We start from the raw sequence: 11567 nt of genomic DNA, 5'->3' as shown, positions 1-11567 counted from the left end.
GGTTTTTTACTGTTTTCAGAGCCCTATCCTAGCGTGCACCTGAGCAGGTTTCTTTCATTGCTTTTACACAAAAGTATTCCTTATTTAAAATGGTCAACTTTATAACAGGATACTGCTTATCTGTTCATGATAAAATGTTAAAAGCTGTCTAGTATAGCTGGGTTGCTGGAAATTAGTTTATAAAACCAACTTCATAGATTAAAGCATTTAGACTATTCAATGAAGACAATTTACAGACAGACAGCCAGGAAAATCTGACTTTTTATTTCTTAAATACTGTGAAGGAAGAGGGCGGGGAAATGGTCCCCTGATGATGGAGGGCCATGGAGCTAGGGATCGTCAGCAAAGGCCCTGTGGGCATTCGGGAAGCGCTGGGGGGTGTAGTTGGGGTCTTCCTGCAGTCGCTTTTGTATGTCAGCCCGGAGCTAGAGAAAGAGCAAAGGAGGTTGGAGTGGTACAGGCGCAGTCCCGTTTAAAACCCCAGCAAGCACATAAGCCATCCCTGAGGAGGTACCATTTCCCCCACCAGCTGGACACTGTCCAGGAACCCAATCATAGCATCACTGAGCCTTCCCAGATGCCTTCAGGAAAAAAACATTTTAAAACCAAGTAGTAGTCCCAGACTCACCAGTTCACCTCAGAAGGGATCCAGGGAAGAGGGACCCTAGCCCAACCCCTCCCACTAGACCATCCCTATGCTGCTTCAAGGTGGGGGCACCTGCTGCCTGTAGCTCTCCTGAACCTCTGGTGCCTCCAGGTCCCGGCTCAGGCTCTCGGGGCTCGTCAGGGGCCGAGCTCCGGCTGCCTTAGCTGCCCGGCTCACGGCCTCTGAGAGAAGCAGCTGGGGGCCCTCACCCTGCATCGTCTGGGGGACAGGGGGTTGAAAGGGAAAAGAGGATCAAGGTCAGATCCAATGCCACCACCCAGCTCACCCTTTGCATGAGTCAACCACTGAGTCTCCATGCTAGCGGAGAGAATGGAGACAGTCCGTGTGTAGCTTTGACAGCAGAAACGCCTTCCTAATTTTGTCAGGCTCTGGCCAAAAATGGCATCTGAATGTGCTGGACTTGGTCTCCAAAGCAAGAGGGAGAGGATGGGTCAAGCCATCCAGCATTCTCAGCTAGCCCACAAGAGGATGCCTGCCTTAAGAAAGATGGGCCCTAGTCAAACGGGGTTTGGGCAATTGTGGGGTGACAAGACTGCTGGCAAACAGCAATGCAAAGGTCCCACAAGGGTTTCTTTGTCAATTAAACGAGGGGAGTAAAAACCAGGATGAATTCCTGTCTCTAATTAGTTTGATTCTAAGCACAACAGGGGAAATCGGACACAGAGGGATCCTCAGGGAAGAGGCAAACCAACCTTGCGTCTTTTGGCGGGCATACCACTGAGGTAGGCATCGCTCAGGGGGGGCTGTGGTTTCACTTTCCGCTGGCTCTGAATGTCCTGCTGGATAATAGGGACCCATTCCTGGGGAGGGAAGTACGATGAGAAAGTAGCAATCACCACAGCCTTCAGCTGCCTTAACCCACCAACCCCCTCCTGACACTCACTGGGGGGACTGAAGCTGCCCAAGGTTCTGTCTCAGCGGAAGCTCCATCCTGTTCGTCTTGGGAGCCCCCCTCAGGAGCAGGAGGTGGGCCTCGGGACATGGCCTCTTCTGCTGTTGTTCCAGGGGCCGGGGAAGCATTCTCCCGCTGGAAGTCAGACAGTGGGAAGACGCAGGCTTCAGATTTCTCAGCCTCCAGCCCTTCCGCCCAGCCCTCCACTCCACGTTAGCTGGCTCCTCAACCTCTCCCTGGTACCTGAGGCTCAGGGGAAGTTCTCTCTGATCCCTGAACTTCCATTGGCTCCTCAGGAAGTGTCTGTGAAGGGGCAAAGAAGGAGAACACCGCAAAAGGCCCTCTCTCAGATCTCTCCGGTTCCCTCAAGTCCCCCAAGCCCAGAGCCCAAGAGGGCCCCTTACCTGAGGGGGATCCCCAACCCTGCGAACGTATCTGAGGATGGCATCAGGGCCTACAGGCATGTGTTCCAGTACCACCTGCAGCCTCAGTCCCATCATAGTGGTCAGCCAGCTCACCAAGGATGGATTCACTCCACGAGACATGCGCCGCTGGGGGAAGAAAGCAGACTTGAAACACAAAACCCTCAACTGGCCTTTGAAAAGCACCAAAGCATAAAGGGTGGTAGTTTGGAGGAAAAAAAGAAAATTGCAGGATACCAAAGAAAACCTGAGAAAAAGCAAAAGATTGGGGAACTGGGGCTGAGTAATGCTTACAATTCGGCCATTGATGACAGCAGCAAGCTCCATCTGCTGTCCCCCCAAGCAGTGCAGGTTCAGGGCCAAGCATTCAAACAGGCCCTGGTTACACAGCTCCAGCAATCGGGCCCCAAATCCACTGTCTGTGGGCAACACAGAAGGACAGAATACTGGTACCTGGCAGCCCCGCACATCCAACGTGCCCCCTCACCCTGGCCCAGCCAGCCCCTGACCTGTGCAGTGCATCACATGAGCAGCAATGCTGTTAAACTGCTCTTGGAGAAATTCCAGGTTTGTTCGGATGATGTCCACCCCTGGCTGAACTTGCACCAAAGACTGAGAGAGAAGACACACAAAGACCCCGAAATTAGAAACCCTGACCGACCGACAGGGAAGCAGCAGCTGGAACAACGGCCACACCGACCAGAGTCAGGAAAGGAGCGGCCGGGAAAGGGATACTCACAAAACTCTCCCGCACATACTCTTCAAGCCCCGTGATCAATGCATGGGTTGCCGTCTGCGGGCGGGTGGAGACGGTACAGGTTAGAACAAAACCCCACCCCTCAAGACATGTCCCCCTCCTCCCCTACCAAGCCCAGAACTTCAGCTGGGGCAGTCACAGCTTTAGGCAAGGTGTAAACGAAGTCAGAAGTAAAGAACAAAAGGTGAGATGGAGAACTCTGGGCCCAAGGTCTTCATTTACCCGGATGTTACCAGGTGTGGGCTCCTGGCCACCCAGGTAGTGCTGATGGAAGAAAGACCGCAGCTGGGGCTGGAGCCGCTGCAAGGGCTGGAAATGCCCATGAAGCAGCATCACCACATCCACCATGGAAAAGTTCTGGCACAGAAGAGAGAGCAGGGCCCCGAAGAATCCTAGGGACAGGGACTGAGGTCAGCAGTGGCCTTTACCACCTGGCCTGCCCTCTAGCCCATCAGCCTCATCCCACCATCAACAAAGGCCACCCACTCTCCCCTGGTGGCCCCATCCCTAGAGAAGGCCAGGGCACCCTTATCTGCTCACCAAGAGCCCCATCAGCCCCAGGCTCAAAGATGTTGCTGGACCCACTGAGGCGCTGTATGAAAGCAGCGATGCTCTCACTGCTGCCAGCCCGGGCCCCCAGGGAGCCCAGCAGTGAGCTCAGCACACCCTGCACCACTGAGGTGAAGAACTCCAATGGAAGGCTCTCAGGACCCACGCTGCCAGGACTCCCACTGCCACCAGAAGGGGACCCCGGCGGTGGTGCTGTCTGCTGCTCTGGGGCCGGAGGGGGTGGTGGGGGTGGAGGTGGCGGAGGAGGGGGAGCAGCTGTTTGTGTTGCCTGCACGAGAGAGAAGGCATAAAGAACAGAGAGTGAAATCAGAATGAGGACACAGAACGGCATTATGCTTAGCTGCTCAGTCGTTTTCGACTGCAACCATATGGACTGTAGCTCACCAGGCTCCTCTGTCCATGGGATTCTCCAGGCATGAATACTAGAGTGGATTGCCATGCCCTCCTCCAGGGGATCTTCCCAACCCAGGGATCGAACCCAGGTCTCCCACATTGCCGGCAGGTTCTTTACCAGCTGAGCCACCAGCAAAGCTCATGAATACTGGAGTGGGTAGCCTATCCCTTCTTCCAGGGATCTTCCTGACCCAGGAATCGAACTGGGGTCTCCTGCATTGCAGGCAGACTCTTTACCAGCTGAGCTACCAGGGAAGCCCCAAAAATGGCAGTGGGGAGGCACAAATCCACAGGGCTCTGGAAGGTATGGCGCTCCGTTCCAGTCTTTGCACCTTAGAGCAGAATACACATGGTGGCTTCTCCTAAGCTGAGTCGGGTTGAGCAGTTACCTCGCTCCCTCTGAACAGGTTAGCTCAGGAAAGCAGTGACTCAATTGCTGTGCTTCTCTCTCCCAGCCCCGTTTTCCTCATCTACCAAATGGAGGGTGCTGAGACAATCAATTCCCAAAGTTCCTTCCCAGTGGCAACAAGACACCCAGTACCTGGCTGGGCTCAGGAAGAGGAAGGCTGAAGCAGAGAGTCAGCCAGCCACTCACCTGCAAGAAGTCCGTCATGCCCTGGAGAAAAGCGGGTACACCAGGCATCGCCACAGTAATGGTGGGAGAAGCCACACCAGGCCCTCCAGTTCCTGGCCCAGCAGGCCCCAGCAGGTTCCCCAGGAGCTGAGAGAACTGAAGATCAGAGGCGGAGGCTTGAGGGGGCGGAGGCTGGGCGGGCCCCCCGGGGGCAGGGCCAGCCGTGGTAGCCGTGTTGGTGGTGCCGGAACTGGCTGACGCAGTGGCAGGGGCTGGAGGTGGAGCCACTCCTGGGGCGCCCTGAGCTACAGAGACCAAAAGGAGACAGCTGAAAGCTCAAGGGAAACAAGATCCCACAACATCTCCATTCTGGTCTCCCCAGTAGGAAAGCAAGAACAAAGGAATGTGGAGAGAACTGGGAAACCACTTCCATCTGAGGCAGGGAAGGACACGGACTCACCCACAAGGACAGGCTGCATAAGAAGCTGCCCCACGAGGCCGCTCACCATCTGGGCTAAAGAGGCGTTGGTACCCAAACCAGCGCCCGGCTGAGGGGAGAGGACAAGGGCAGGCTTTCAGACTTGGCCTCTCCATGCCCCGCCACAGGAGTTTCTCCCCACTCTCTTCCCCGATGGGACTCCCACACCCCTACCCTACTCACCAGAGCCCCCGAGACCGGGGGCCCCCCAGGATGGGAAGGCCGAGCCTGTGGAGGGGTGGGCCGGGCAATCACCAGCCGGGTGGGAGCTGTCGGGAAGCCTGGCACCTGCTGTCCTGTGGGCAGCAGAGGGGAGAGACCAAGAGGGCTGAGGGCCCAGTCCGAGCAGGCCAGCAGACGACACCCACCACCGTGGACAGGGCCCCCCACCTCCAGGCCTCCCCTTTCAGGTCGTTACCTGCGGCCGCGGAGGCAACAGCTGCCACCATGGCCTCATGAGTCATCTGGTGGGCGACGGCGTGCATGAACTCAGGGGGCGGGGAGGGCAGCTGGATGAGGGTGGAGCCTGGGGGGCGGGTCTGATGTAACCTTGACCCTGGACCCCCTTCAACCCACCCACTCGGCCCTACCCCTTCTCTACCCAGCGCTCGGCCAGCTCTGATGCCCTCACTCTTACCCAGGGTCTGGCCATGACCAGGGGGTCCTAGGGGGCCAGTGGGAGCACTCGGAACTCCACCAGGCTGTGTGCCAGAATCTGGACAAGGAGACAGACAGTGGCTCTGAGACAGGCAGGGCCAAGGCCTAACTGGCTCCTCCCGACATCAGCGTGCTTCAGGCCTCCACTCCCCTGACCAGAAAAATGGCCTTTCGCTCCATCCAGATGGGGAGGAGACGCTCCCTTCACCACGCACACAACTCTCTGAGGACAAGCCGTTCTTCCTGCCCCTCCTCACACACGCCAACTTAAAGGGCCTGTGCTCTGCTCCCTCGGCCACCGCCATCAGCCTTGGCCTCTCCTCTCCCACCCTGGTGCCCCCACATCTCAGCACCAACCCCAGAGCACCCCCTGCACTGCTCTACTCTGCCATGGCTGTTCCCAGCTCACCTTGGATGTTCATATGCATCATGACCACGGGTTCCACGCTCTGGTGGGAAATCCGGATGACCCTCGGGTGGCTGGTGGTCGGTGGGGGAGCCGGCCCTGGCGGGGAAGCCCCCTCATTCGAAGACTCAACGGCGGCAGAAGAGGGGGCCAGGGACGAGGCCTGCCCAGCACCAACGGGAGGCGCCTCCGCACTTGGAGTTGGGGGGGGCCGTGTCCCATTCCCCGTCATGGTCACAGTGGTCCCCACATTGATCTGGACGACAAAGACGATAGGGCAGACGTGAGAAAAACACAAGAGCCTAACCCAGAGCACCCCGTGATACACTTCTAGAGTCTCCTCCATCCTGGGTCACCATGTTTCCCAAGTCTGCTCCCCTCCCAGCCTCCTGGGAGCCCAACAGCTATGATGGCTCACTCCATCAACAGCCCCCCATCCACCCACGTCCAGGCTCGCCTGATCCACCTGGATGGGGATGGCCGCCTGCTGGAGCACCATGGGGGTGGTGTAGTGAGACATGGGCCGGACCACGTGCAGATGGCGAGGGGGCGCGCAGGCCAGATTGCAGCGCAGGTCGGACAGCGCCACGAAGGTGTTGCCCAGCAGCCGCAGGCTCTCCCCCACCAAGTTGATCAAGCGCTGGTCCTCCTCACGGCCCTCCTGCTGTACTCCCCGGGGCCAAACACAGAAAGGCAGAAAGCATCAGGCTAGCATCCACCTTGTTAAAAAGTAATGCCTTCTTGAGATTATCACATCCTCTATGTCTTCTGAAGAAGGAAATGGCAACCCACTCCAGTATTCTTGCCTGGAAAATCCCATGGACGGAGGAGCCTGACAAGCTACAGGCCACAGGGTGGCAAAGAGTTAGACACGACTGAGCAGGTGAGCACTATGTCTGTAGGGACATCCTCTGAAGCTTCTGTATACACCAAATCTTTGCAAGTAAGCTCTATTTTATACACACAAATAGCTTCCTTTGATAATAAATCCTACAGTGAATCAGTAAGTTATCTCCTGCTAATCTCCCTTACTTTATAAACTTCCTAAGTAACTCATTTAGGGGATCATGAAAGTGCAAGGCAGTGAACACCATAAAGATGTCAAGGAGGAAAAGATCCCGCTTCCCTGTCAGGGAGGAAAAAATCACTTCTTTCCTAATCTAAAGAGAAACTACTCTGGAGAAGATGACTTCTGGGGTGCGGGGCAGAGGGAAGTGATCTACATCTCACCCCGCTCCATCTGGGGGTGCTGGAGGAGAGGGGGTAGGTGGGCTCACGTTGTTGTTGTAGTCCGTGGTGGCAGCGGCGCCCAAAACCTCATAGTAGCGCTGCAGGAAGGGCTGGAGGCGGCTCTCAAGCCGCTGCAGCTCCTGAAGCACCTCAACATACTCCACAGGCGAAGGGTGGCTGTGGGCAACCAAAAGCGGCCGTGAGCCAAGGCTTTCCTCAGATTCCTGCCCTTGCCACCCGAACCCCACCTCTCCCTGGCCTCCCAGAGCCCCAGCCCAATCCCCCCACCCTCCTGGAACTAGCAGAGTTTCTGTTCTTTAACCTCTTCCAGGGGGGAAGATGGACAGGGAAAGACAAACTGCTTTCACCCTTCCCACCACACAATCCTGTACCTACAACGGCAAAACACTAACTCTTAAATACCAGACGGGGCCTCTCAGTACTCAGGGGAGAGAATCTTGCCACCTCCGGGAGCACCATGTGGATTTCCTGACCAGAAGGAGCGCACTGCCTCTGGCTCAGCGGCCAGTCTCAATCTCATTTACCTACTCCAGAGCCCCTCCCGGCCCCTCAGCACTAACTCCACAAGCACCACCTCTGAACAATCTTGTCTCTCATCAGACCTTTTCCTGCATCCTCACACTTCACTTAGAATCCCCAACCTACCCCCACCCCAAAAGGCGCCCTCCCTCTCTCACTTGGGTGCATTTGTCTCTGGGGCAGATGCTGGGCCCGCTGGGGCTGGGCCAGAAGGGGTGAGCTCCGGGCTCTGGGCAGGGGCACGCTCCTCCACTTCTTCCGCCTCCATGGGCTCCCGAGGAGGCACTTCACTTTCAACCGGTTCTGATGTTTGGGAGGTCAAGGCCACCGGCTCTGGGGCCACCGTTGGCGTCTGGGGTGGTGGCTGACTATGCTGGGCTTGGGCCCCGCCTCGGCACTGAAGTGGGGGAAAGAGTCAGGACAATAAAGGCAACATGAGATTGCAGCAGATTACTCAGGTCAGAGCAGACTGATTGGAGAAGGGGCACTAACTAGGCTCCCTGAAGGCAGGGCTCCGCATCTGAATCTTTGATCCCTACAACTTACACAAATTAGATGTGTGACAAACACCTATGATACTTACAAATAAACTATTAACAAAAACTAGGGATTGCGGTTTCCTAACCCCCAAGAGAAAAGAAGGAAAGGACACTGGCTGCAAATACAAACTAATGAAGCTAGGCCATCCCAGCATCAAATATGATAACCAAGGAACAGGAAGGCAAGGAATCCTTCTTTAATTGCAAAGAGAATCAGCAGGGACAGGACAGCCCCAAAAGAAATACTTTTTCTGCCCAAAAGTACAAACACTGCAAAGAAGAGATTAGATTAAGAGGGGAGAACCCAGTGGATGTGACCAGTCATGCCCTCATCCCTAGGCTGAGACAAAAGGGGTAGGGAGGATGGAGTGAGACAGGCAGACAGTGGCCAGCCTTGCCCACTCACCTCCATCCGGGAGAGTAAGGTCTGTATATCCCTGATCATATGCTGAGCCATCACCAGCCGCACTCGGGGTTCACTCTACAATGAGAGAGGGAAAATCAGGGCAGGCTGGAGATAAAGCCACGAGCTCCATTACCTACTAAACCAGGACCCAGCCCCATCTCCTCAGCCAGACCCACCCCCCACTTCGTGGCCTCCTTCTCCCAGATCCCCTTCCTTGACCCTCCCAGGCCCCGTGATACCTGAATCGGGGCCTGTTCCATGTTGATGTGAACATCCACAGCAGAGCCGTCACTCTGGGGAAAGGGTAAGGGAAGTTGCTCTGGGAGAAGCCAAATACTAAGGCCCCCACACTTCCAACTGATTCTCTCTGGAGCCTGACCCCTCTAGCTCCTCAAAGACAGAGGCCGTTACCAGACCAGAGAGCCCAGCAAAGCCCATCTAAAGACTGAGACACCTCTCTTATGAACTCTTGGCTGCTACCACAACCAAAACTACCCCCACAAACACCCTCCCATGAGGAACACAAGCTTACGGGAAGATTGAAGGTTCCAACCATGACATAGCTGTTGGCATTCCGGTCATGAACAGAGGCCCCAGGCCCCCGAGTACCAGGCGGGGGTCCCCCACCATGGGTGGCTGAGGTGGACCCTGTTCCAGAAGATGCTCCAGAAGGGAGCTGAGTCTGAGGAGGAGCCCTTTCCACAAGGTGAATAACCTTTCCCCCAACATCTGCAGAAAAAAGGTACACACCAAAGCATTAGATGACCAGGTAAACCCAGGGCCTCAGCCCACCACTCTGGGCAGCAGCCTCAAGCTCTGCTCCACCTCCCCCACCCCTTACTGTATTCTCGGAGCTTCTTATCATCCTGCAGAACTCGTCCCTGATAGATAAGCCTTTGTTTCTCAGATGGGATGCTAACAGAAGCAGCAATATGCTCCTTAAACTCCTTTACATTCATCTGTAGGGAAGAAGAAACATGACAAGGAATCACGGAATGGAAGAAAAAAGAAGGACTAAAGAGGGACTTGTAAGGGGTAAAAACCATCCCATCCTAAAATCACTACCTATCTGTCTTAATTGTGAGGTAATTATTGAGCAAAGCCCTGAACTAAGGCAACACTTGTCAAAACACATACAATAAACCTAAGAACTTCTGGTTATAGGCCCAGGAGAAAACTACAGGGCTGAAGAGCAGAAACACCAACTGACATTCTCTTCTCTCCTTCTCTGCCTGGCTCCAAAAGGAATGTGTGTGCCTAGAGATACCGGTGACTCCTCCCCAAACACAAAATGATACAACACTGTAATCTCAAAGATAAAAGCAATAACAAAGAAGATGTGGTGGAAAATCAGGTTAAGGAAGGCAGACTCAAGCAAGAAGAAAAAGGGGCAAAATCAGAAAAATATTTTTCCTAACTAGAGAACTGACTTGTGAGAAGTACCCAGCTGTTTACAAACACCTAATCACAAAAGCCTACACAGTCTCATTAACAATGAGACTAACAATGTATTTAAAACTATGGATCAACCTCCTTACGATTTTGTCTCTTAAGGATCTACCTACATCATGAACATTATGGGATATGACTTCTATCCTTTAAAAACACAGCATAGACCTCATCAGTTTTTAAGACACTCTTCTACTTTAGGTCCTAGTGTTCTGTTTGCCTTCCCAAAGGCAGGAGCCACATCTGTCCCTTTGGGCTGGGGCTCATCTATCATGCTGGCCTACAGATTCCTCCTTCCTTCTTTCCCTCTGTATTGAGTTTTATCGAGGCGGAGGAAGGCAAAGAAAATCTACCTCACCCAACAAAAGCCAAAGAGGAAACATCAGAAAATGTTCTGGCTACAACATGAACAAAAGAATCAATGAGAGAAAATTTGAAAACCATAGTATCAGGCTCTTCTCTCAGTACAAAGAACCTGTAAGAGGAAGAGTTAATGGGTGTCTCCCAGAAGTACTGGGGTCTCACCTGGGCCCCCACAATAAAGGTCCGGGTCTGAGAGTCCAGGGTCTTCACCAGCACCTCCAGGCTGTCAGGTTCCTCCATAGTGGTACTGGTACTATCACTGGGCTCCATGGCCGACAGCTCTCTAAGGAAGAATGTTATGAGGAGGCCCGCTGTCGCCTAGAGCAGATTTTTACATACCCGGAAGCCTCCCCTGTCCGAGACTCCGCCCCATACCTAAAGAGTTTCTCCCACACAAGCACACACACTCACACCCGCCCCCATCCCCCTTCTGATTCCGGGGCACAAGAGAAACACAAAGGGTAAGAGATGGACGGCACAGGGAGCCGGAGGGCTGCAGGTGGGAGGGGCTCAACGACGCCAATCACAGTAAGGGAGGGCCAGCAGCGCTAGGAAGACGGGAAGGAAGGAAACACGAGACCGGTGTCATCACCGGTCGCGGTAGGACAAGGGCTCGAGAAGTCGGCAAACCCCGGGAACAACCAGAGAGCGAGGGTCGCGCCAGACTCTGCGGAGAAAGTGGTTTCGCGCACGCGCGCCACGCCACGCCCATCGAACACGCTTAAGTCACTAGAGACCCGAAATGACGAACACTCACGGGGGGCCAGATCGGCGAGCTGACTGTCTCCCTCTTCCACGTACCCTCGGTGCTCTAGCAGATCGGCACAACCAACACACTCCAAACACATACACACACTCCAAACACACACACACACACCCCCTACCACCCAGCTCCGCCCCCGACTTCCCCACGGTACCGTCACTTCCGGTCTCCCCCAACCTGCCACCGACGGCCACTTCCGTTTCCCCGATAGTATTTGGGGATCGCGGGGCGGTACTTCCGGCTCCCCCCAGGTCCCCAAGCTTTACGTTCTTGGGGCTCTTCCAGAAAGTCCGCGGCCCCCAATAGTGAGTTCCTGGGGGCGAGACGGCCGGGGCCGGCCTAGATGGGAGGGAGCCGAGCACCCCGAAGAGCCGCCGCCACCGCCGTCGCCTGGGGGACCGTACTGCGCCTGCGTGCGACCTACTACGCATGCGTGCACACTTGGGCACCTCCCCACCCCA

General features: G+C 55.2%; 1 protein-coding gene across 10 annotated transcripts; it reads right to left on the bottom strand.

The window, feature by feature from the left end:
* Positions 1-243: 243 nt before the first annotated feature.
* On the bottom strand, positions 244-11526 carry BAG6 (BAG cochaperone 6). Of its 10 annotated transcripts, none has more exons than XM_055405901.2 (26): positions 11284-11526; positions 10506-10626; positions 9373-9490; positions 9064-9260; positions 8771-8824; positions 8532-8606; positions 7745-7983; positions 7094-7223; positions 6283-6480; positions 5820-6072; positions 5391-5468; positions 5172-5279; positions 4937-5049; positions 4736-4823; positions 4297-4580; positions 3279-3576; positions 2961-3130; positions 2721-2774; positions 2491-2593; positions 2276-2400; positions 1964-2110; positions 1803-1862; positions 1551-1694; positions 1360-1467; positions 719-865; positions 244-425 (listed from the first exon to the last, which is right to left on the bottom strand). In XM_055405901.2, the coding sequence occupies exons 2-26, from the start codon at positions 10611-10613 to the stop codon at positions 330-332; spliced, it is 3495 nt and encodes a 1164-aa protein (XP_055261876.2). In that variant the 5' UTR covers positions 10614-10626; positions 11284-11526; the 3' UTR covers positions 244-329. The 10 variants fall into 10 exon arrangements, with proteins under 10 accessions (XP_055261876.2, XP_055261884.1, XP_055261885.1 ...); XM_055405909.2 differs by having other exon boundaries at positions 11261-11426; XM_055405910.2 differs by lacking the exon at positions 11284-11526 and adding an exon at positions 11101-11249.
* Between the last annotated feature and the right edge of the window lie 41 nt (positions 11527-11567).

The sequence above is a fragment of the Moschus berezovskii genome, chromosome 23 (genome assembly GCF_049115385.1).
Source record: "Moschus berezovskii isolate FMDL1 chromosome 23, NW_MosBer_1.0, whole genome shotgun sequence".
Taxonomy (NCBI): Eukaryota; Metazoa; Chordata; class Mammalia; order Artiodactyla; family Moschidae; genus Moschus; species Moschus berezovskii.
The sequence above is the reverse complement of the archived record's forward strand: the minus strand, read 5'-3'. Positions and strand labels throughout refer to the sequence as shown.

Excerpts from the sequence above, each read along its gene's own strand:
- BAG6 (XM_055405901.2), bottom strand. The coding sequence starts at position 10,613 with ATGGAGCCCAGTGATAGTACCAGTACCACTATGGAGGAACCTGACAGC. Across the intron at positions 8,607-8,770 it reads TGGAACAGGCCCCGATTCAG|AGTGAACCCCGAGTGCGGCT; the intron begins GTATCACGGGGC and ends CTCTCATTGTAG. Across the intron at positions 7,224-7,744 it reads CCAGAGACAAATGCACCCAA|CCACCCTTCGCCTGTGGAGT; the intron begins GTGAGAGAGGGA and ends GGTTGCCCACAG.